Here is a 26,039-nt window from a genome sequence, read left to right as displayed (position 1 = left end):
ATATTCACACTCCCTGCTTTGCATTAGTCTAATTCTGCAGTGACTTTTCATCCCACCCTCTGCAACAGATGAGCTATATTAATTCTGAGCCAGTTTGCTGGGGACATGAACTCATGTGAACCACCAGTGTGCATAACGCATAGGCAATATTGCTGCCCCTTTGACTCTGGTGGTGACTAATCCACTGTAAAATTAAATTAAAAGGAAACCCAGTGTGTGTATTGTTGCTTGAGCACAATGCAGCCTGCCTGTCAACATTCCTTTTAGGGATTCCTACTCCTGTACTCACCCACTCAGTCTAGTATGAAAGTGCTCCCTACATCAAGCTCCCCAGAGGATTCAGATCTGCAAAGCCGTGCATGTATGCAAATGCATCTGCATGCCTACTTAAGGACTGAAGCCTGCCCTGCTGCCAATCAAGATGGATTTGGATATGCCAATCAGTGGATATGGATCATATTCATGCCAGTATGAATTCTACATATAGCACCTGTGTGAGGATCTCAACACAGCTTGTAAGGATTCCTAAAGGAATGTTACTTTCATGTAGTAATGCTAGTTCTCTCACAGAATGACAATACCAAGGACTCACATGCTAGGAACTGGTTTGAGTTTGTAGCACAGACTTTTCTGAACTCTAGAGAGTAAAGCGAATAAAGAACAATGAGTCAAAATGTGCTAAAATAGAGGAATCATAGAATAATTAGAGGAATCATAGAATAAAAGAATCATAGAATTGTAGAGTTGGAAGCAACACTGAGGGTCATCTAATCCAAACCCCTGCAACTAAAGCATCCATGACAGATGTCTATCCAACCTCTGCTTAAAAATCTCCAAGGAAGGAGAGTCCACAACCTCTGAGGGAGACCTGTCAAATCTGAACTGGGCTTCTCTACCCCCTTTTCTGACCTGGGTTGCAAGCATGATAACTGTCTATGTCACGCTTCCTCCTAATGCAACTATGGAGCTAATCATCTTGACCTTCTGGGTTTGTGTACAGTTAAATCTGATCAAATTTTTTTGCAGCATTTGGCAATCATTGGTGAAAAGAGGGCATTCAACATGGTAATGTAACAATAAACCTTAAAACTGGTTTGCTCCCCCAGGAGATGGTGATAGCCACCAATTTGGATGGCTTTAAAAGAGGATTAGGCAAATCCATGGATGAGAGGGCTCAATGTCTACTAGCCATGATGCTTATGCTCTACCTCCACAGTTGGAAGCAGCAAGAAACCATGGGAAGGGAAAGTGCTGTTGCACTCATGTTCTGCTCCCACAGGCATTTGATTGGTCACTGCGAGAACAGCATGCTGGACTAGACGAACCATTGGCCTTTTCCCAACAGACTGTTCTCATGGATAAAGGCACAAGTGATAAAAGAATGTAGTGAGGCATATATTAAGGTTGCGATCCTAGAATTAAGCCCCATTGAACTCAATGACACTTATGCTGGAGTAGACTTGCAGGTGTTTGTGCTGTTTAATCACTAGGGATCAATTTAATGTTTGATGTTGACTATTTGATATTGCATGGCCTGAGTCAATCTCTTTGTCCCAACACAATGACTTCTAAGATCAGCTGGGAATGTTTCTTAATGATGAGCCAAGCCAGGATCACAAGGACAGGCATAGAGCAGCAGCTCACCAAAGCAGTAAGACTGTATCTTTTGGAAGCAATGTAAGACATTTTTATTCAACCTAGAAAGGATAAGTAGAATAACATCTTTATTAACCTGTCCTGGGGCCTTAAGACTGAATGGGCTCTAAATCCAACTGACCAAATAAATAAAATGCTGGCACTTCAGTGATCATGGAAATTGTTACAGCTGTAATCCATTAGTTCTTGGCTCATGCCTCACTCTAGTCACATGATAAGATGCCTTCCTTTTGGGGGCAAGCATCAGAAACTAATGTTTGAACCAGCTCTAAGTTAAAAGAAATAAGAGAGGAAGTGACTGATTGCAGAAAAGTTGCAACAGGCATTGCTGGATTGGAATTGACAGAAGATCTAAGCCTTTGGTCTCAGAACTCAGATTGCAAGTGAAGGGAATATTAGGCAGGGAAATCTGAGGGAAACGATGAGGAAGTTGGAAACTGTGAAGATGGTTGGAAACCGCACAGGAGGAATGGTGCCTGAAAAATGCAAGGCCGAGAGAAAGTTATTCAGATTGGATGAAAGGGAAAATAAGGCAGAGGTCAAAGCAAAGAGGTAACAAGCGATGGGGTGGCAGTGGTGACGATGGGGCTGAACTGGGATGCTACCACATAAATGCTAAATTGGTTGTGCATGTAACAAGGGGAGAAGAAGAGACAACTGTGGTCACAATCAAATAGGTGGGTGGGGAACAGATCTGAGAGAATGGCAAGTTTAAAGAGAAATCCATGTGGAGCCTGCTAGAAATGGCTGCATATCTGATGTTGGTAGAGAATTCAGAACCTACCAATTCAGGCTCTGCCAGCTTTCATCTTGTGCTCAGATGAGGGATATGGATGTTGGACAGATGAAAAGTTAATGTAAACTGAGCGGAGCTGCTGGAGTTTCCCCCCACTCCCTTTCCTGCAGATCACAAAACTGCCAAGTGAGATCAAACATCAGCTTAGAGCTTCTTTTTTAATTTGGTTATGTTTTCTTGAAGATGACCCTTCATGGGATTCCGAGACCAGTTAGTCTGTTTCCTTACTTTGCTTTCGAAAGTGAGCAAGAGACAGGAGTGGGAAAGAGGTTGAACAGCTGTTGGTGAGAGACCTTTGCCTGTCACACAGCTGTTGAATTTTATTCCACTCTCTTCCCCCCGCTGAAGCTACATGGCATCCCTTCTGTCATGTGCAGGCCGTGTTTCTCAAAGACACTTTTATGCACTGTTTCTCTGGTGTCAATAAGGCACTCTGTGTGATAAGAATTTGGAGGCCTAAAGCAAGTGAACCAAATATCCATTATGGGGGGAGTGTATTACTGAGCACAGTGGATTCCTGTACTCTGTGATTCTTAGGCTCCTAAGCTCCACTTTAATAAAATATGATACAATGCATTCCACTTACACTATACATTGCTTACTACTAAATGCCGTACTAGACAAAATAATTTTAAAAAGTTTGATGATTATTTGCCATCCAGAGCTATGATGACAACTGGCTACATGCATGCTGTCACACTTTTATCAGGCCGTGTGTTCACATACCTACATGTTGCTATTTGATACATACCCTATTACTGAAAATGAAAGTTACATACTTACACACCAGATTTCACTGCATGCTGCCAAAACTGGAAGAAAGGCCTTTCGTGTGAAAATGACAAGGAAAAATACCCCTTCCAGTCTTCAGTTCTGCACATTTCCATATCAGTTTGCAATTTATTCAAAAAATCTCTCATGGAAACCCATTTGCTTTTTAGCGCCAATTTTTCCTAATACGGCACATTTCTATGCAATTTTGCCTAGTATAGGTATTGTTGTGAAGCAGTTTCCTTAATATTTATATTTTCCCTAATAGCATGCATTCCCCCCACCTCATTATTTTCACTAATATGTGCATTTCTGTGCACATTATTTGCACTGAAAAATTTGAAGAAATGCAAATTACACAGGAAGGCGGTGTTACAAATTGTTTTGGAAAGTAGAAAAAAATAGGTAGATTTACCTTTTACTCTAACCTGAAACAAAATTGTCCCACCTCCCAATCCTTACCTTAGGATGACTTTAGTAAATCAAGAATGAGCATGAGAAATGGGCCTTTTCAAGCGCCTTTTCTTTTTCCAGTTTTCGGTTCTGGTGTTCTTTGGCATCACCAGCAGCTGCTTCCCAAGGCTCTCCACCAGCTGACAAGGTGAGAGGACAAGGTGCCTTTAGGAATCTCAGTCAGGTAGCTGCCCTCAGTACAGAGGCAGCCTGGCATAAATATTTCAGGCCTTTTTGTTGTTGTTTTGTAATAACGAGGAACAAAGACAAACACATGGGGAGAGAAATATTTTCCACCCAGGCTGGAGGATTTTAATATTTTATCAGGCAGAGCACAAAATAGTCCTGAATTATCACATGTCAATTGTTATTTTTGAGGATTATTTCTGACCTTTTCAAAACAGGATGCCCATCACGTTTCCAAATGAATGTGGCTAGAATGTTTGCCTTTCCCTGGAGAAGAGTCACATTCACAACCCCAAAGACACCACCGATTTCCTAATGAGAGGAAACAAACACCCTGGCAACTGTCACCTTGAGATGCTAGGGCTCAAACTTTGCATTTGTTTCCAACAATTTTGGTGTTATCTTGAAGCATGATCTCTATCCCCAAAGAGGCTCGGCTTATTGGCATGTGAGAACATCCCCTGCTTTCCCTGGCATTATATTCCCTGACATTATATATAGCTTTCTTTCCTAAAGATTTCTTTTAAAAAGGATAATTGATGAGTCCTTTTTAAAAAAACCATAAGAAGATGGGACTTGGTTAGCTGTGCAACTGAACTAGATTTCTGCTGGGTTGTTTTTAAGTCTAGTAATTTCCTTTCAGACTTTCCACTTTACAACAGGAAATCAATTGGACAAAGCTGTTAGAACACTGGAAGCTGCCCATATACCAAACCAAGCTATTGGTGCATCCAGGTCAGTGAGGTCTACACTGATTGGTAGCAGCAGCTCTCCAGACAGAAATCATTCCCAGCCAGCCCTCCCTGGAGATGCACCTGTTTGGTGCAAAGGATGTGTTCTACCAGTGAGCTGCCTACAGCAAAGAAGCATCTGCCCAGTATGTCTCATTTCCGACATTTCTGAGCCACAGATGGCCCTTGACCATAGCAATCTGGGGCAGACATGAGTTGAACGAGGTCCAGATCAGTCCTGCACTACTTAGAGAAGCCTAGGGGGCAGGAATTGCCCTTGTGTGGGCTCACTAGCCACATTTGATGGGCACTTTTGAAAATGGTCTTGAAGTCAGCATGGGAGCAGCTTTCCTGCCATTAGGTGGTTGAAGCAAACAAGATTGTTCTTATTTCTGTGCTGTGTGGTACTGACCTTAATCAGGAGCCTTCTTACTTGTGTCTTCATCCCTTCTCCATAACCCATCCTCCTTTGCCACTGCCCAACCTTTGAGAGCCCAAACCCTTTCACTGGTCTTAGCTGTCCACATACATTTTGACTCAGTAATCAAGAATGGATTTTCTCCTTAAAATCCCAGAGTGTATTCCTGTTTCTTTCTATAATTTATATCCCACCTTAATTGTGCCAGGCTGCCAGTGTTTATGTGGCACCCCTGGCTAACTGAAGTGTGGTGCTGTGGGCTGCATTAAAACTATACATCTGGAAAGCATCCGAAAGCTCATCTTGTCCAACCATCATACATACTTAAGAGCAGAAACCACAATGTCCTAAATGCCCCTAACAAATCCATCTATTTAACAGATGAAAAGAGCCAATGATCAAACCTTTCTAAATCTACCCTCTGCTGAATACATCCCTAACTGCATATTTTTCAGTTGGCAATACTTTTTTTTTTGCTAGTTTCCTGTCCCCATTAATTCTGCCACACTTTGTAGTCTTGCCAGCTCTCCCCATACCTTCTTGTCTGGTTTCAAAAGCTGCCCTTTCATGTCCCTGCCTGTCTCACCTCTCATGCTCTTAACATCTTCTCTTAACATCTTTGGCTGGCTAAAACTTTTGTGTAACTTCCCCCACCCCTTATGCCTCATTTGTGCTCTATTTAGCAATTCAGAAGCCCCAAAAGGAAAGTTGCTTCTCCCCATTAAGAAAATGGTGAACACTTTGAGGAGGAAGTAAAGAATTTAAAGCCACAAATTCCCTTTTGAGGTGGCTCAAATTAGAGTATGGAACATTGCTGGGAGATAGCAGGGGTGAAACTGCCCTTCACAGCAGGCCATTTTGCATGGCAGCAGGAATCAGGGAGAATTCAGATGACCCTTCTGTAAAATCTGAGCAGGCTGGTTGAGTGGTGGTGTGGTTAGGCATGACCCCTGGCACATCAAGAAACATCTGTTATGTACTAAACTTGGATCCTAGAACAATAGGCAGATAAGATCCTAGAATGCAACAACCTGATTGGCCTGAAGGAGCAGCCCAGCTAGGCTCCAGGAGGGAAGCAGAAGCAGCCAATCAGATGGGACCCATTGTATAAATAATGTATATAAAGCTAGAGGTTTTTTTGGGGGGGGATTCATTCACTGTTTGACGAGCTGCAATAAAGAGCATGAAATCACTATGCGACTCCGAGTATATTTCAACTTCCTTGCTGTATGCATAACCGGGTGAGGAAACCTCTGGCTCACAGGGCTTCAATTGGTCTCTCTTCCTAGGCCCTGTATTCTTCTTGGCTTTGGCCATTTACTGCCTCAACGGGGGGGGGGGGTGTTAACACTCTCCACATAGCGGATGCATTGTGCCCACAAACAGCTAAGTTCCACTGGCAAAGGCCACACATTCTGCTCCAACCATTCTTACTGTTGTTCACTCATGAGCAATTTTGCCTTGCAGGAGCACAGCCCAGATGAATGGAGCAGAACAAGCAGAAAGCCGCAGTAGGAGGAAGGGTTGAGTGTGATCAGTCACTGCAGACAGCCCCTCTCCCAGAGAAGGGAGGCTGAGATATGTCCACTGGCTGGAGCACTCAGGCATCACTGCTCACGCTTCCTTCTCACCTCTTCACTTGATGCACTGGTGCATCCAGCTTCAGGAACTTGCTTTTCCAGAGGACTATAATTGTTCATCTCTCTTTCTCTCTCTGTTCTCCATGGATGACACCCAACAGATACAGCTGATGAGAACAAGAAATTGTTCCATGTAGACAATGAAGGAGGCCTCACCAACAGTGGCCAGATGAAGCCCGCTGTTCCCCAAGAAGTCGCCAACCTACATACACAGAGAGAACAGGCTCTTAAATCCTGGCATATTCCATGACAAGACAGCCCAGGGGAACAGGCACCCTAAGTGAAGCTTCTGCTGGGTGCAAGTCATGCACTCCTTGCCCATTTCACTATTGTCTCGGTCCTTTCCAGCCACTATCAGGGTGTGTGTACCATGTTTTCCCCTTGACGTATTTGAACCAGTGACCCTGGGAGAATGTGTGCATTAATTTATGTCTCTGCCTAATGAAAAGCCCCCCTTTCATATAATTATGGTTGCCAGGAAAGGGTAGGGGGTAACCAGAAACTGATTTGAACCTCCAACCCTTAAAGCAAGTTTGCATGTTTGTGTCCACTTTGCAGACCCCACCAGAGTTCCCTTGCATGCTGCTGCTGCTGCCTTCTGAACCTCTTTGAATTTGCTTGAGATTTCATCATCCTGAAAAGAATTACAGAGTTGGAAGGGGCCTCAAAAGCCATGTAGTGAATCTGGGAAATGTGTTGCTTCAGTTTCTCTGATAGGTGTCATCCACAAATATGGCTACTCCACATTTCGCCCCAGATTCCAAATTTGTTATAACTCAATCACTACATGTCTCAGTGTAGGTTCTCAGGGGATCAGGTTCCAAAAAGTGTATCCAGTCCTGTGATTCCTAACCCACATACTGTTATATTAAAAGCATCAAGGGAACTAGGTTTACTGTATGCAGTATGTATATCTTGTAGCCAGATATGCACACTTAGTTTGTTGTTGTTGTTTAGTCATTTAGTCGTGTCTGACTCTTCGTGACTCCATGGACCAGAGCATGCCAGGCACTCCTGTCTTAGTCAGTACAAAACAAAGTGAGAAATGGCTCTGAACCCCTCCCCACCTTCCCAATTCGCTGCAGCTCCATTAGTTGGCCTATGTAAGTCACATTTCCACTGTGTCGATACCTGTCATTTCCCCTTAATTCCTCTATAGATCCTGACACCAGCAATTTAGTATTCTATTTATAGATCATGGTGTCAAATTGTGTGAGTAGCTTATAGTTCTACAACTGCAGAAGTGGATCCTGTTTTTGCAGCTGTGTTACATGACATCTTGCTGCCCATTAACAGTATTTCAAGCCCATTCTTCCAGCAATCCTGCATCAGGGAAACTGAATAGCACACGAAAGTAAAATATATCTCCTGGTTTTGAGATTATTTTACCTGCTTTTAGTTTCTAGAGGGATTACATTGTACAGAGCCTTAGAACCCCTGATAAGTCCTATAAGGAAATAGTGCAGTAAAGTGCTGCATATGCATATTACATAATGTTAAGATACTTTAGTCACATGGGAGCTTTCACCCACCATCAATTCTAAGCCTCCAACTCAAGTTATGCACTTTCCAATGGGATAATGAGTAAATGGCTGTTTATTGTGGACTCAGTGCTGCTTATACATCTGGGTATTCCACAGGACACCTTCCTCTTAAAAATCCCATCCCATATTATTTTCTGCAGAAAATTGGATAAATAAAAAAAACCTGTGGAAATGGTAACTCTGGATTAAAATAGGGGAGGGGAGAGAGAATGAGATGGCATTTGATAGGGCTGTCATGAAAATGCTATGAAAAACTTGTATGCATGAACAGCACCAAGTCCACAATACACTGCCAATGTGGAAGTGCCCAATATATCCCATTATGGTTGTGTAATGGTGCTATATATACACCTCTCAATTATCCATAGGACATACAGTGGATTTTTTTGCTGGCAAGTGTAATATGCTGTACGTCCTTTCAAATGAGACTTAAAAATAAATAAATCTCTCTCTCAATGTCATCTTCCTGGCTTCTTTTATTCTTGAGGAGCTAGCAAGGCTTCCTGGAGCATCCTGGAGCATTGTTTCCAATTTATCATCCTTCCCAACCCTTGCAATCACACTGGGAATAATTTATCACTTAATATCAGGTCCAGCATCAACTGATAGCTCCCTTGAGCTGAGGGCCCATCAGTGCTGACATCTGCTGTGGACTGGGACCCACCTGATTATGAGTGACTGAAACCTTAGTTTTTCACAGTGCTGAAAAGCAACATGAGGTCAGAGGATATGGGGACATTTTAAATGGCACTGCTATTTCCATTACGCCCACAGGGGAGGGTTGTCACTTTGCCACGGGCCCTTAAACTTGGAGTCATCAGTCCCATCTCATCCAACTCAACAAAGATAATTCTGTAATTATGCTAAACGAAATCCAAAGAGATTATGGCAGCCATGTGTATCTCAGGAATGTTTTAAGTTCAACTCTATTCAGTGGGACCTTCTTCAAAGTACATGAACATAGGCTTGAAGCCTTCTCCGCAATTCATCTACCTATAGGCTCAATTAAGAGATATGTGGAATGAAGAATCCATTAGAGCAGGGAACATGTGTGTCTCTCCCCAGATGTTGTTGGGCTACAGCTTTGAGCATTTTTGACTACTAGCCATGCTGACTGGGAGTTGGAATCCTGCAACAACTGGAAGGTACCAAGTTCCCCATCCTTGCATTACAGATATTCATTAAGGACAGGAGAAGATCTAGCTGAGAGGTAGAGCGCAAAAGGCCTCATCTATGGTTATTGGAGCCTCTGGCTGAATGACCTCAGCTCATAAGGCGAGCTCTTGAGAGAGCCACTACCCGTCAAGAGTAACAGACAATATTGGGCTCAAGGGCCTGACTCAGCATAAGGCAGCTTCATTATGTGCAGCAGAAGAAAAGCATTCAATTTTATAAATCTTGAAAAACCAGAAAGTTATAACACGGCAAATCCATGATATAAAAGATCATTATACATTTCCAAAGTGTTGCTTTTGTAAGTACTATACAGATTTCAGTACCTGAAATGTAGTCTCAGGTGTTTAGCAGTGAGGCATGTTTCACTTCAGTCAGAGTTCAGATTTTGTTTTGAAGTGTTCACAGAGTGTGGAGGACAGGGGCTTGCTTTTTGTTTGCCATTTTTAATTTCAACAAGGATTACCCAACCCACCCCATTCCCAACAACTATGTCTAAACCAGTCGGGCACATAGATTACTTTAAGCCTTATACATGATATCAAAATAGTGATTAAATACATAACAGAACAAGTGCTTTTCACTTCAGGACCAAACTAAAAAGCAAACTTCTCCGACAGCTTTGCCAGTATCTTAATGACAAACCAGAACTGAGTTTTCTTTTCTTTTTGCTTTTCAGTGCAGGCTGCTCACTCAATGACAATTTGGGGCTTTCAGCTCCAAACATAGTACCTGCTCCTGTATGCACACACGTGTGTACACACAAACACACACTGCCTTTTGTGTATGCAAATGATTGGATTCAAAGTCATAAACTCTACTTCTGCATATAAAACCCAAATTAACTTTGCTATGGACACTTTGCAGCTTATGACCAACCAGCTTTGAATGCAAGCAAAATGTACCATCTCCAAAACTGTTCCAGTCAAAGTGAAGTAGGCTTGTTGAACTCATCATCTGTACCTGCAAGTATCAGTATTCAAGTTGGGAATGTAAGTGAGCTGCATGCACAGAATGAACAAACACAGAAACATGAAAGATGTAATCAAATTTAGGGCAGCTAAGGGTTAACATATACAAATTAGTCCATGGAAACGTGTTCTTCTTTATGTTCCTCAAGCAAAGCCAAATTTCTCAATGTTTCCCTTCCAAGAAATGTTGTTTTCAGAATGTTGTCTGAAAAGCAGCATCAACCATATGTAACCTACGAACTTTTAAAGTTTGGGCTTGGAATTCCAAACACCTCTCTGGTACGAACTTTTAAAGTTTGGGCTTGGAATTCCAAACACCTCTCTGCTATGATTTGTATGTACCTATGAATTAGCACTTGAATATAACCATGAAGAAAAGAATAGGGCAGGGGTGGGAGATGGCAGTTGAGACCTACCCTTCCTGTAGGTGGCTGGAGAAAGAGGTTGATTGTCATGAATCTAGACATCATTCAGATGCAAGTCTACTACTGTGGGGTGCAGTTGGAATGTGAAGGGAGCCTTCTGCATTTCTCTTCCTGCTAAGGGTGGTTTTGCAACTGAAAAAATGTTGTGACACATTGATAGTTAAGTGGAAGAAGGGAAGCTTAAACGTAAGTAAAGCAATAAAATAAAATAAAACCTCAAACATTAAGATGTCCAGAACAACCATTAGAGGGAATCAAGACCTGCACTCCTATAGTTTTTTTGGATTCACGTACACTAACCAAGAAAAATGAACCCACAGGGTGCATTTTGTGTTCTCTAAAAATCCTGTTGCACTGTGCATTCATTTTTTAGATTTCTGGGCTCCCAGGCTGTTATTTCTTAGTATCACAACTTCATTGTGATTAATGACAGACTCTTGTGAACTTAAATGGGCTTCTGATCAGGCATCAGAGTTCTTTCAGTGAGAATCTTAGTGATGACACAGAATATGGTGCTAATGAAAGTGAGATGCAGACACCGATGGATATTTATGCCTTCAAAATGAAATTGTTAGGAAAGCTGCATGTCTTCAACTGTAAAATGTCCCAACAGGCAACAACACAAATCTGCCCATGTGTGTTAATTGTGTAGCATCACATTCTATCCCAGGTGTTGGCTACAAGGCATTTGAAACTGCCATTATAGCAAACTGTGTCAGCTAGGGTTAGAATGGAAGAGAAGAAACATTGGTACTCCTTGGTATGCTCTGATGTGTTCTCATCACAGATGGATGGTAATTTTATTCATCACCCAGTCCCTTCACAATCGCAGCAAGTGCCAAGAGAGAGAGAGAGGCCAGCCCAGCCACAGAACAAGCAGAGCATCTTAGAGCAGATTGCCAGACAGCTGCCTAATAAGAGCAGGCTCCAGTTATGCCTTCGGCAATTCAATTCTTTGGGAAGAAGTGGACATGTGAAAGATTGCCTGAAGCAGCCTGGGAAACATTAGCGGGCAGGTCTCTCAAATACTGTGACAATCCCTCTATTGATTGTCCCAAGGGATGGTGGCATACAACACCAGAGCTTGTTAGGATTCTGGACTCATATCTGAAATTATTTGTCTGCAAAATGCTGGACGTTCACAAAGATGACAACTCAGAGCTTGTAGAATCCGTTAAGGGGAGAGGTGGGCTTCAGAGGAAGGAGACACTAGGTCATGTGCTCGCTTCTGGAGAAACTATGTATAACTACTCAGGCAACTCTTACACAAAGCACCGATTCATTGAGAATTTTGACAAAAGGGGAGTATAGGTGAAAGTATATGTACGGATGGCTTCTCCTGTTCATGGTTCAGATCATGGCAGGTTAATCAATATGCTCCTCTCACTAGCTTGAATCTGTACTGGAATATTTAAAGCACAGTTGATGGGAAGCTGTCATTTTTTACCCTTCAACTGTAATTACCATTACAGTATGTCTACTCCAAAATAAATGGCTTGTGGATAACTGCCATTGTCTACACATGTCTAGTGAAGGTTGCTTCCTCATCTCAGCAGAACCAAAGAAATGAACTCAACAGTGGCTTAACACATTAAACTCAAACAGCTCCAAATACTCAGTGAATCTGTTCATGCTCTTTACCTATTATCAACTCAACTCTTAGGAGGAGGAAGAGTGAAAAGTAACAAACAAACAAACAAACAAATGAACTCCAACCTTAAACTCACCTGTGCTCCTATTCAAAGATGGTTATAGAAAATTTGTACTCTGTCAACAAGCTAACACAGTCCAATTAAAACTTCATACTTTAGCCTCTGAGCTATTTGGGCTGGAATGGAGTAGATTTCTTCACATGAATGGAATATATGAGAGATTATTGATGAAAAGCTTTTAAAAAAAAAAACAAAAAAAAACTCCCTGCATGTGGAAAGCTTGCATGACAGGGAGAAAGCTAAACTAAGATTTCTAAGCTTTATTTTCTCCCTAAAATGCAAGTTTTCCACACTAGGGTAATTTATCTCATGTTTCCCAAGTGCACATGAATTGTGAGATGATACAGCCAGAGTACTATACATGTGCCTTGTTGACTTCAAACATATAAGCAAAAAGATGATTAACATGTAAGAAGCACATTCATCTGTGCTTGGCTACATAATATAACAAGGGGCTGTATGCATGTGGGAACACAGAATTTATATGCCATGACACAAACACACACAAACAATAACAAGAAATGATGTAACTTACAATCATGTATATGTGTATGCACATGGCACACAAAAGAGGATTTGTAATGTCCTCCCATATGTGTATTCACAATGGGAGGTAAACAAGCTTTATACAAACAAGCTATCATGGGGGGGAAATAAACAAGTCATTGATGCTGGTGTCTTTGCCTCCATTACTTCAGAATTCACTAACAAGCAGCAGTTATTATAAGCTGAAGATATTTTACCTGCTTCCCCTATTCTACATAACAGAGAGAATAGTATTTTTGTATCTGTCAAATGAAATATGAGGAAAGCCATAATACAGTCCTGTCTATATGTCTCCTGCTAGTCCTGCAACTTCCTATGTTCTAATTACATCCCTATTACTCAGAAAAAGGAGCATTTATGCATATGGAAAATGGGAAGACCACAGTATGAGGTCCAAATTAAACACGACTCCATTCAATACATTGCAATTTCATTTATGGTGTCGTGTCTGTTCTGTCTCCGAGTCTGTGCACATGTGCACACAGGTCTATGCGCAAAGTGAGCAGACCCAGGCGCTCACAAGTGCACAAACCATCACACATACCCAAGGGTACTTGTGGACATATACACTCATTTGCATATAGATATACTCACATGTAGAAATATATGAACAGATGCTCTATGCTGCACGTTTGGAAGCCATGCTCAGCAATGGGCAGAAGAAAATCTACTGGGTGCTAAATTGGGATAGCTGGAATGATGCTCATTCAAGTAATTCCATGTACCATACTAACATCAACTGTGCAGTGCCAGTGAATGAAGTTAATATCTAGGTGGATGGGAAAGCTACCCGATAGCATGTGTGAGAATGCTATACAGAATCCAGGCACAATGGGGATGGAACATATCCAGCTCCCCATATATTGAAAATGTGTCTGCTTGCATCGTCCCTCCTAATTTCAGCTAAAGTGGAATTACTGATTTGGATATCATGGTAAATCAGGATTGGGGGAACATGAACATAGAATTAAATACCAAGGGATAGTAAGCCAGAAGAGAAATATAAAGGTTATAGACCACAGCAATAACAGCACAAAGAAGAAAGGAAGGAATCAATGGTGATTGCTTGGAGGAGGGAGTTAGCAGCCTTATGGACCACACAGCCCAAGGGAGAAGGTTCTAACACTGCATCCCATTGATTTCCCACCAGGCTGAGTCAATGCTCAGAAACAAAGAAGGTCTTGAAGGTGGCTGAACGTCGAACATCTCTGCCCACTATATGGATCCAATTCCATTAAGAAACAGAGTGAGCCATTGATCCAAGACCTTCAAGAGAGGATGTAAGCAAGAGTATGAAGAATATGGTGGGGAGCATTAGAACTTTTCAATATTTCACACACGTACCCCAAATACACACACATATGTATTTCTTTCCTCCTGTGGCCTTGATACCTTCCTTAACCCACAATAGAGCTCTGAATTCAGACTGTGTGACATGATTCTCATCAGTTGATTTCTCAGTACAAGACATTCATTAGAGTGACAGCAGTGAAAAATCTGGTACAGAGCCCTCAGGGTGGTTTTGATGGAGGCAGGTTTGACCCAGCCCAGCTTCCAGATATTATTACCAATGTAAAATAAAGACCATCTTCACTTCATCCTTCTAAGGGGTGTACTGCAATGAAAGGTATAGAAATTCTTATCTTGCATTAAGGGTAGACTCTGTAACTTGTTTCTCTGTGTGGAAATTATTTGATCCAGAAGAATATGCAGAAATTGTGAGAAGAATTAAAATATAAACTTCCAACACTGGCACACAACATTATGTCAAACCCACTATGGTTACCATTATATCTGGGATATTGTAGCAAATCTGTCACTTCACTGCACTGAACACAAGAATATTCCATTCCTTCCACTGCATCACAACCTCTGAGAATCACCACTGGAGAAAACATGGTTGTGTCATTTCTGTTGTATTGTTGCCCTGTTTTATTGCAATAGTACCCATTCTCCACAACCTCTTTGCCAAGAATGCAGGAAGAGGACACCATTTATGTCAAGTGTGATGGCTATTCCTTTCATGTGGACTTTTTTTTTTAAAAAAAAAATCTGAAACTAGACAAGGAACTTCTCAAGTTCACTTCCTGGAGGCATAGCATAAAATGTTAACGGGTGCTACAGTTGTATGTGCATGATCATGTAATCTAAGAGAGAGAAGACAGTGAAAGTGGGTTGTACAGGCAAGTGAAGAAGAATAGGAAAGGGAGCAGAAGCAACACGTGAGTGTTTGGGATCATGATAAGCCTGCTCAGAAACTTTTAACCTTTGAAAGGGAAGCTGTTAAGTGCATTACGGATCAAGAAAACTCAGGCATACATTTAAGGGTTAAAGGTTTGCACTACAGTTTTCAATTTCAAATGTAACTACTGCTCTTTGGTGTCAATAGATGTGGTGCCAATGAATGTGCGTGAGTTGCACAGAAACAGTCTGATTAGGGGGTAAATGGGAAGGAGCGCAGGAAGCAGTAAAGAGATGCAAGAGGGCAGTCTACACGCAAATGCATCTACAGGCTCAGGAAGAGTGATCTCTGCATAGTTATGCACTGACTCTTATACACCCACATACTGAAATACACTGTGCTGTTCAACACTGAAGCTCCCCAGCACTACTTCACACCATCCCACTCCCAGTTTCCTGTTACAGCACAAATCTTTAAGTCTGGCTACAGGAGAGTGAAAACCAGCTACAATTCCCCTGGATATAACTGCTCTTCCTTTATAACACCCCAAATACTTGTCTGCAGACAAAGAGTAGGACAGGTCTCAACATAGATTAGTGACCGAAATCTTTTGGCTGGACAGAAAAGAAGCAAGAGAGATGATCAGTTTCTCTTTCCAATCCCCAAGAAACACAAGAAAAGAAATGGCTTTATTCTTCGCCCCTTTTTTTCTCCAGGGCAATAGGCTCCTTGGTCCATTTGGCCTTGGCGGTGTCCTGGTCTTCAACAGAACCAAGGTCAGCCGACAGACCTGCCATTCCATCACCATCACCATTGCCTTCCAAGTCCAGTTCCTCAAAGGAGGAGCCACTAGCCCCTGACTCGCTGTAACTGTGCTCACTGCGATTGTCCACCTCATCTCGGCTGTGGCCAGACGTGAAGGGGGACAAGATGGAGGTAGCCACTGAAGTATCTCTGCTGTTGGTTGTAGTCTCCAAGCTGACAGAGCTGTTCTCACTTAAGGTGTCGGCCCCTTTATGTAAAAGAAGAACAAAGAGTTAATACTGGGGAAAGATTATAAACTCAGAACCATGAAGAAGCGCCCACTACACATCTCCACTCTTGCATTTATTTGAACATACTTTGGATTCTTCAAGCAATAGGAGCTTTAAAAAATGCATGCAGTTTCATCCCACCAAAAAGTATATCACAAGGACATGGGGAGGGGTTTAAGAGTGTGATAAGCAGCAAAAGCCTATACCAAGCTAAATGGATCCATTGACTGTATAATGGACTGTATAATGGATTGGCTGCATAATGGACTGTATCATATGTTATCTTACTAATTTAAGACCCTTGGGTTTGGCCAGAGACATAGTTTAGAAGATAAATCTACGGTCCAAAATAGTAATCCTGTGGTGTTCATTCCCACCAAAGCGTTCAAGAAGGCAAAGCAAACAGAGATTGGCTTCTAGGCTTAGATGCTTGGCTGTCAAGATCCTTGAAGACCACCCAGATCAGCACACTGCAAAATTGGCAAACCAGTAGCTATTAAAGCAAGAATTGTTCAGGAAGGCAAATCATAATTTAACGCATTAGAAAAAGAAACATTAAATAGTATTCTAATTCATTGTTGTTCCAATCTTGTGTTGATAATAAACCAGTATTAACCCTTCTATCTTAAGGACTCTGTATCTACAGTTACTTACCTGGATGACCTGAGAGAGTGACAAACTGTTCCTCCTAGCTGGGCAGAGATTTCATGAGCAAGGGGTGTCTCTGTACAGTCGGTGACCCCCTTCCCCCATATCAGACTGGATTATTCCAGGGAAATAATCTTTTGACAGCTTAGGTCCTCTTAGGAAAGAAAACTGCATGATTGAATCTAATTAAATAAATTTACTAGTAACTCAGGATGATTGACTTAGGCTTGTCTCACAGGAAAGTATGGATGAATTTTTAAGAAAAGAAAGAGGAGTAAGAGCTTTCTGATCTCCGTTCAATAAAAAGGCAGCAAACCCCAGCCAAGTTTAGTGGTAACTTGTCACAAGTTAGTACAGAAACTATAGCTACAAAATTGGAAAGCAATTGCAAAATAGGGTAGACATGGTGCCCATGATTTGGATCACACTGTTATTTCCCTTCTCAACAGAATGACCTGCGAACATTTGTTCAACACCGTGGCCCAACATAAAATTGAGCTCTAAATGTATTCTCTGCTTGAAATGCAAAAACAATGTGTGTTGGAATATCTGGAACATATCTGGAACGTATTAGAAGATACCTTTACTAGGAAACATTGGTAAACATACTTTCACATACTCTCTTTGGCTAAACCAAAGAGCTTTAGAGAATGTTGACATGAGGAAAGTGCATTCATATTGCCCTCTACTGGACAAAATGTGTCTCCTATCTTGCAATCCTGTCCCCTTACTGAAATGTCATGGCTTTCCCCTTAACAGGCTTAGAAGTAGAATACAAAGATTGTATGAAAGAACTTTGTTAACATTTCCAATTTTGAAAGAAACTCCTTCTAGGGTTTCCTACAGCAGCATTTAGTATGTAACTAAATACTGAAACTGAAACATGAAGAGAAAAAAGAGGAGGAATGGAATCACACAACAGCTGAAACTTGATAGACAGGTAGCCAAGGGCAAGCTTGCTATTAAAAGTCATAAAAACATGATTATATGCTCAGCTGTTTAAAAAATGTATTGTGGAATTCCCTTCATAACAACAGCAGCACTCCAGCAAGGAGCAAGCCTAGGCACACATGTGACGGATTAGAGTGAGTGGGTGGATGGGTAGTTCCCACTTTGCATGCTTCAACCATTCTTGGATTGGGGCGAGGGCTTCCAGTGGCAGCCAATAATGCATTCATGTTTGCACAAGGCAAGCTGTGTCTTCTTGCATTTCATAAACTTACAGTTACCAGCTTACCCAGCAGGGACATGAAAATATCCCGCGCATACGTATCTTACTGCCTGCTCACTCAAACTACAGAACTCATCTATAGCAAAAGGTGGAACAGAGTCCCCTCCCCTAAATTGCTATGTGGATATTGACAGATTTTACATGGATACTCCACAGTGAAGTCTTTGTTTAGGAAGAATCAAGAAAAAAGGGAGCAGGGTGGTTCCCTTGAACCAAAGTCTCTTCCTAATAACAATGTTTTGAACATGTGCTGTAGGAAAATGATCTTTGTGAGCTCCTTAAATTTAACAGGAGGCAGTTAATATACATATAATATAACAGGAGACACATAATATACATCAGGGGTGGCTAAACACCAGTTTGGGGGGGGGCGGGAATCACCTACAGCCAAAGGAAATTTTTCTCAAATTTTGGCAGTGGCAGAAAAAAAAGTCTAATTAAAGTAGACACAGTAGAGCAGTGGACAGAAATACAAATCATCTGGCCCTCGTCTCAACAAATCAATCATGTGATGGGTGGAGAACGGTGATAAGCTCCTCCCCTCAAATGGTTTGTATGGATCAGATGAGAAGGGAGTCTATGTGCCTGTGTATGTCCTCTGTATGTGTGTGTGCATATGACAGTGTGCATATCATAGTGTGCATGTGAGAGTGTGATGTGGCCACACCTACTTTTGTCCATATTTGCTACTGGTATGTAGTCCCGAAGGGTTGAGAAGGATAAATGTGGCCCTCAGCTCCCCGCACACACAAAAATAGCCATCCCTTATATAATTGGCTCCAAGACACATTCTGGGTCCTCCAGAACCTTTCCTTCTCACCCTCCTCTTTCCACTTTCAACTACCAGACCTTTATCCAGTCCTTAACATACTGGTGTAGAATAGCGTATAGATTTCTGCAGGATGTTGGTGCTTGTTAGCTATTCCTGTTTGATTCTCCCTTAGTGTTGCCTGGTTCGCAAATAAGAACCGCTTTATTGTTAAGAGAGTAAGTAACTGGCCTGGAAACCTGAGTGCTTTTAAAAGACCACCTTTATTCTTCAGATGCTTTTCTAGCATTAGGTCCAGCTCCCCGCACTTCCACAAAGGCAGCACTAAAACCTGCCCCCTCCAGCACTACTATCCCCAATCACGAGTGACGCATGAGGAACAACAAAGTTTGCATTTTGGGAACATAGTGTGCCTAAGGCTTTTGTGTGTGTGTGGTCAACAAACTTAAATATAACTCCAAAGGGGACATTAGATGTTTGATGGAAAGTTTCCCTCTCCTTTCACTGCAGTTTGTGAAGTGTAAGCCCCCTTGGTGATGGTGTTGCTCTTTAAGCTAAGTCCTGTTCTGTGATGCCGCTACACTGCAACAACCCTGCTGTAAATAGTTTAGCTCCTGCTGCTAGAATCTGTGGGTCCAGACAATGGCAAAGTATACAAGGAAGTCCAAGCACATTTTTTAAAAACAGAGAATGATGCATGCATATATAATGTCTTCTAAAGCCCCCTTTTAGCACAGTTGCATCTGATAGAGAGTCCATAGCTCATGCTTCCTTGTGGAAGATCCCATGTTCAATCCATGGCATCTCCAGTTAAAGGTTTTTGGTAGCAGGATTGAGGAACATTCCTGTCTGAAATGCAGGGTTGACTCACTTTAAGGCAGCTTTCTGTATCTCACAGAATTGTGAAGATGTGGTCACCAACCTCTTGTTGTTTGGATACCCAGTGCTCGTTGTAAAACCAGATAAGCTTGTTTTCTTATCAACTATATTCTTCTAAGGTTCAATTATTTATTTCTAAAATTTTGGGTCTATTTTTCCCAGTATTATTGCTTTGTTTTTAGAAAATGAGAAACTTTCAATCACCCAAATCTCTGGCATTCTCCATGTTATGCATGATCACATTATTCCATACACAACTCATGTGCTCTTCAGTTAGAATAGTGACTACTACACAGGCTGCAGGAAGCAAGCACATATTTACAAATAGCAAAGGTAAGTGCACACATTTTTTTTCTGAGGCAACAAAGCTAAGCTAGTATTACTCCAATTCTTTTTTATTAATAACATTGGTTCTAATTGCGGTTTGGGGAACGTCTCAGCATGGCATGTAGTCAAGCTGAAAGATAAGAGCTACAGGCACCATAAGTTGATCTGGATTCAAGAGAAATTGTGGGAGGAATTTCATGCCACACTCTTATGAGCCTTCTGTCAGGGCATGTCTTTTGTCTTGCCAGATGGAACAATCTCCTCTCCCCACCCCACCACGTGCTGTTCCAGGGGTTTTCTTAATCCTCCAGAGCCACTTTTCAGGGATGCTATAGGGAGGTGCAAAACTCATTGCGCAAGTGGAAGTCCTTGCGCAGGGCTTCCACTGATGGGACTCATTAGTTGAATCTTGCCCATTGCCTCCAACAGTGGAGATAGAACATAGCCATTGTGGCTTACTCGCCATAAATTTGTCTAACCCTTTTTCAAAGTTATCCAAGTTGGTGGCTGTGGAGAAAAGCTACTAGATAGAGATAGAGATAGAGATGATAGAGATAGAGATAGAGATGATAGAGAGAGATAGAGATAGACAGAGACAGAGACAGAGACAGACAGAGATAGAGATATGTCTGTCTATGATTGTTTATGAATGAAAACATTCTTTGAAAGTTAGATCCCTTGTACTGTTGCGATGTTGCAAGTCTGTGTAGCAGGAGATCTTGGTAACAGGTGAGAGAAGAGATACAACATCATTTTGTCAGTGAGAGATAGAGAGACGGTTGTGATTTGGACAGTTGAGTGTTGGAGCAGATGAGGGAGGGAGTGGGGAGAGACCAGAAATATGTTGAGGGAAATGTTGAAGCCTGAAGATCAGGTGTAGGGAGTCAGCGGCTACATTGTTCTGAGAGGCTGCCCTGTGTAAAGGTCTTACCAGAGGAAGGTTACACAAGCAGGTATTTAAAGTTGACTAAATGGACCAAGCAGCCAGAAATACAACCAGAGGTGCTTCAGGGTGTAGACACAGACTGTCCCCTGTTGCTGGACTGGGTTGTGGGAATATTTCACTGGGGTGGAATTTGGCTCGAGGTAAAAGCCACTTAGAAGCTGGTGTCAGCAACCGTCTCTTCAGGCAAAGCCGTCTTTACCCAGGGGTGCAAGGGGTGCGGGGCACCCGGGTGCTGAATTCTGGGGGGTGCCAGGCGCCTGCCACTGAAGCCGCCTAAACTCTTAACTATCTACCTGAGGTGTCTTGTGTGAAGGCACCGCAGGGCCGGGGAGGGACGTGCGCCAACGGTGGTAGCTGGGCTGTGGCCACGCAGCTGCACCCAGGGGACCCTGGCCCTCCTGCTGGCTTGCAAGGAGATCCTTCCCAGAAGTGCTCGTCCACAATCCGGGTCCCTTCTTCCACACTGACAATGATTCTTCCCCCCATTACAGCCACATGGATGTTGGCATTAATAACAAGAAAAATCTGCTGGGATCTAGGAAAGCAGCCTTTTATAGTTGTTCTGACTCTTCCCTTGAGAAGGCTCATCAATAGCTATAAAGCACAATCTGTTCTCCCTTAGCAAGCACTTGTCAATAAAAGAATCAATAAAACCATGGACTTGGAAACGTCACTATTTCTACAAAGTGCACCAAGAAACTTAACCCCACATGTAAGTGTCCTGAGACCTAAGCAATTGACTCTGGCCCCCAGGAACAAATCTCTTGAATAAGAATGTGTTTACAGTTACTGCCCCTGGAACATAATCCTTGTCTTCCTGGCCAATTCAGGGACAAATGGCTTTAATGTACACAATAGTAAAAGCATCTCCTCATCTTTCCTCCCGGTCTTGTGAAATATTATTAAGTAAGAAACATGAACAATGATTTTAAGGCTTCAATCATATACCTGCTTCTTGGGAATAACACAGGGGCATGCTCTGTAATTCTCCCTAGCATAAGGTATCTTTTAAAGAAAAAGTGTGGCTACTGCTTTCATCCCTACCTGCCATGCATACAGAAAAATGACTGGACAAAAAAGAGAGAGGAGGCTGGAACAGCACATCAGATAAGAATGAAGTAGCCAAAAAGGGCTGAGGAATCATATAGGTCTATGTCTAAATTTGGACCCATGGAAGAACTGCGTTAGTATATGAAAATGAAATAGCGGGACTACGCTTCAGACATGCCTGGCGTGCTCTGGTCCATGGGGTCACGAAGAGTCGGACACAACTAAACGACTAAACAACAACAACAACAAACAACAACGACAACGCTTCAGACAGGCAGAACATCTCAGGGAAAACTGAAGTACCAGGTGAAATAACAGAACAACCAAGTGCCAGTAGCATGTCTTCAAATTATTGCCTGGCTCCATGCCTTAGATAAAGGTTTGCTGATATCTAGGCTGCTTTCTAGCATTTTCTAAATGCAAGCCCAAAAGGCTTCAACAAAAGGTGTCATGTCATTCCTACAGATATCCTAGGGAGGCAAAAGCTACCCCCTGGAAAGTATGAGGGCTGAGGTAGCAGACCAGGGGTAGTCATTATGATGCTTCTCAAATATTGTAGGCTACAGTTCCCGTTAGCTCCAGACAGCAGGGCCAATGATCAGATATGATGGGAGTTGCAGTCCACAACATCCAGAATGTATATCGCTCACTAAAGTGCTCAGCTCCAGAAACCGTAGATCCAGAATAAAATAAGGCTTGCGGAGGTGCTTGGCACCTACCTCCCCCCTGCCTTTCCTTATACAGGACCATTAGCCTCCCTGGCAGGAGAATAAAGTTTGCATTTACTTTAAATACAACTCCTGTGTTTTTTTGCACAACTGTCACATGAAGCTAGCTGCGCTCTCTCCAATGAGATTCTCACAGGTAATTGCTGCCCAAGGAGACAAGTGCTTGCATGAAAACCACAGCAAAGCCTGGAGAGGGAATAAGTGATTAGAAAAGCACAAACTTTAGCACAGGCAGGTAGTACATCTTCACCATTCCCTTGAGAGAAAGCTGAGAGCACAGGCATAGCGCTTCCTTCCTGGGGCTATGGTGTCTTACAAGCACATCCAAGTACGAAAAATATCTGACAGCAAGCAACACACTGTCAAAAATGGTCTGAGACCTTGTGAGACTCATTTGGTGGACTAAGTAGACAGACTAGCTACAAAAGGGCTCACTTTCTGTAACACTCAGGCTATGTATACCACAACAGGTGCCTGTGTATTTTGGAATTTCCTAGGGCCCTGGAGTGGTATCACAGTGTATCCTGCATCATGCATACTCAGATGTTGGAAACTGGTGCTTTTACAAAGACTACACTCATTGTAGCTAGTGGAGGAGACATTGGTATCAAAGAAAGGGAGCTCAAGTGTTATATTTCTTCATGATAAAGAATGACTATTGGTAACCAAGAGCACCCATCCTTTAAGGTTGCATCTGTTAACAGGAAAGAAAATGTGTGCATGCATCAGACCGTTCAAATGTAATAGCAACGATTCTGGGGACTACTGTTTGAGTAGAAAGAGCTGTTTTTCTGCCCTATCCAACTTTACCCACATTCGCAAGTTTAAACTAACCCCACCCACCTCGGGACAAAAATGTGGTGAAAGTGCTCTGAGGCCATAAGCAGTTGTTACAAGGGATACAGATGTTATCTCTTAAGGAGAAACCTAGGTTGCAGAGAATGGAATCTTCACTCTCTCGGCACTTGAACAGCAGCATCTTGTAGTTCCAAAAAGGAATAAGATTTTTTCCCAAGGAAAGTTGCTATGATTTGGAGAGCTGTCTGGAGTGTGGCTGCAGTAAGAATTAGAACCTCTGACTTCACTGATTAGTAGACTCCCATTCCATATTGCGATGACCCCAGAACCAACCAGTATTTAGCACAGAAATAGGTGGGAGCCAAAATTGGCTAGTCTCAAGGCAAAGCATGGAGAAGCTCCATGGCATTTCCACCTCAGTAGCAAAGGCTAAAATGCATTTAATGAGCTGGTTGTCTGGAATAGCCAAGAATCAGCAAGATCCATTATTTTACTGAGAATTCAATTTGAAGCAATCAGGTGGTGTGAGAAAAAAGACCAAGGCAAATCCGGTGGAGCAACTGAGCTATTTCTACAGATAGGTAAGCAATAAAAATAAGAATTATTTTATTAATCTGATTAAGAATAGTCAGAAACTGCTTAGAAGCTGCTGCAGTGCAGTTACTGCATTCATATTTCAGATATACAGTATGAGGCATAAGATTTCAGAAGCTATTCCATTTTTTGTACATACGTCCACCTATAGATTGTTGTGTCTATTAACTATATCTCATATTCCCACATAAAATCTCAGCACCCTTGCCCCAGTTTCAAATCCTTGTCTCAAAGACACATGTAATCCATTGCTCTGAATGACTATATTCCTAGATTTGAGAACAATGCAACTAAAGTGTAAAGAAGAGATAAATTTGTCAGATTAACAGCAAACCCAAAAATCCTGTTGTTAGTTGCCAGGGCAACACAGCAGATAACAACATATTTGTGTAATCCATTAACCATTTTTAATTATGACATCACTTTCTGCTATGTTCTCATAGCTGAGAAAAGGACCAATGCCCTCTATACCTGAGCTCTATTTGTGTGCTACTCATGTGTAGGACATAGTGGTATTTACGTTGGCATGGTCCCTGCCCTCTCCCCAATGTCCCTTCTTTCTCTAACAACTACTGAGGACAATCCTCACTGAAGTGCAAAGATTGCAGACCATAAGTACTCTTCTTCCTCTTCTTTAACTAAAGTACAGAGAAGGATTAGGCCAATTCCAGTCTTGCAGGAGGCGCACAGGTTTCTCATCTATCAGAAGAGTCCAGATTCAAAGTTCTCTGCTGCAAGTGGCTTTGTCAAAAATAGCCTTGCAGGGAGATCTATTCTCTGGCAATTCCAACCTGGATTTCCCTGAACCCCAAGGGGGCACCTCTGCCAGCAGATGCCAACAACTGGACTATAGACTCCTTGGAGGATCAAGGAAGCCACAATGAGCTTCCCCTAAAAATGTCCCTGCAGTTTAAAATCCACTGCCCCTAGAGGAAGCCAACAGTTGCAGAAAAACCAGCTGGCCCTTTAAGTGGTATAGATTCAGGGGGCAAGGCTGTAATACTATCTAGCTCAGACTAGAAAACTCTTGTGGTTGCTCCAGAATAGTGGTGAGACAATGTGTTTCTTTCTCTGGATGGATAATTATGATCCTGAACTATAAATCAGCATCTTGGTACTTTGTCTAGACCTCCAACCTTGTCTGAGTTTCTAGTCTATTCTGGAGCCCTGGACCTCCTGGTCTCCATCTTACTTGGGTCATCACCACTTCTTGATAGTGGACACTGAACCTTTCTTTCAACAGTATGTTTAAATAATCTTGGCTGGTTTGCAATTTCTTTTGTACATTAATTTGCAGTCTGTAGCCATGCATCTTTGTTCCACAATTTCCTTAGATGTTATAAGATCAGGGGAAGTCAGAATTTGTTTTGACACCTCAAGGGACCATTAAATTACTAGGGACTCAGCAGGCACCATTCTTTTTTAGTTGGTATTGAGTCATGTACTAGTACCACTACCAGGCACTATACACAAAGGGTGTGTTTTGATGCTTGTCTGGGCTAAGCAGAATGTGCCCCTATCAAACAATTTGCATATGTGAAAAATGGGTTGGGCAAAAGCTTTTTCAAAACACCTCTAAAAGCCCTCTTCTTTTGTACTGATTCACAATTCTGGCACCTGTAGCCTCAGCTCCATTTTATGTCTGAAAAATGTTCTTTTGAGTAACAGTGAGATTGCTAGAGAGCTAATCAAATTTGGTGACATAGTGACATCACTGGGAGCAATACTCTCTTTTTGTTGACTGTATGCCCTCAGTGACATCATCACATAGCCAAATCTTATAGGTTGTATAATGATATCACCCTAGAATGAAAAACTATTTTTCAAACAA

The 26,039-nt window shown here is 42.1% G+C and overlaps 1 protein-coding gene across 4 annotated transcripts in view; it reads right to left on the bottom strand.

The window, feature by feature from the left end:
* Positions 1-12,668: 12,668 nt before the first annotated feature.
* TEX264 (testis expressed 264, ER-phagy receptor) overlaps positions 12,669-26,039 on the bottom strand; it is a 148,790-nt gene continuing 135,419 nt past the window's right edge. For all 4 annotated transcript variants that reach the window (XM_081900374.1, XM_081900371.1, XM_081900373.1 and 1 more), the window contains one exon: positions 12,669-16,216. In XM_081900374.1, the coding sequence (XP_081756500.1) occupies positions 15,894-16,216 (323 nt within the window). In that variant the 3' untranslated portion in view covers positions 12,669-15,893. The remainder of the gene's footprint in view (positions 16,217-26,039) is intronic.

Source organism: Podarcis melisellensis, assembly GCF_964234715.1.
Source record: "Podarcis melisellensis genome assembly, chromosome: 2".
NCBI lineage: Eukaryota > Metazoa > Chordata > Lepidosauria > Squamata > Lacertidae > Podarcis > Podarcis melisellensis.
This window is presented reverse-complemented; position numbering and strand designations above follow the sequence as displayed.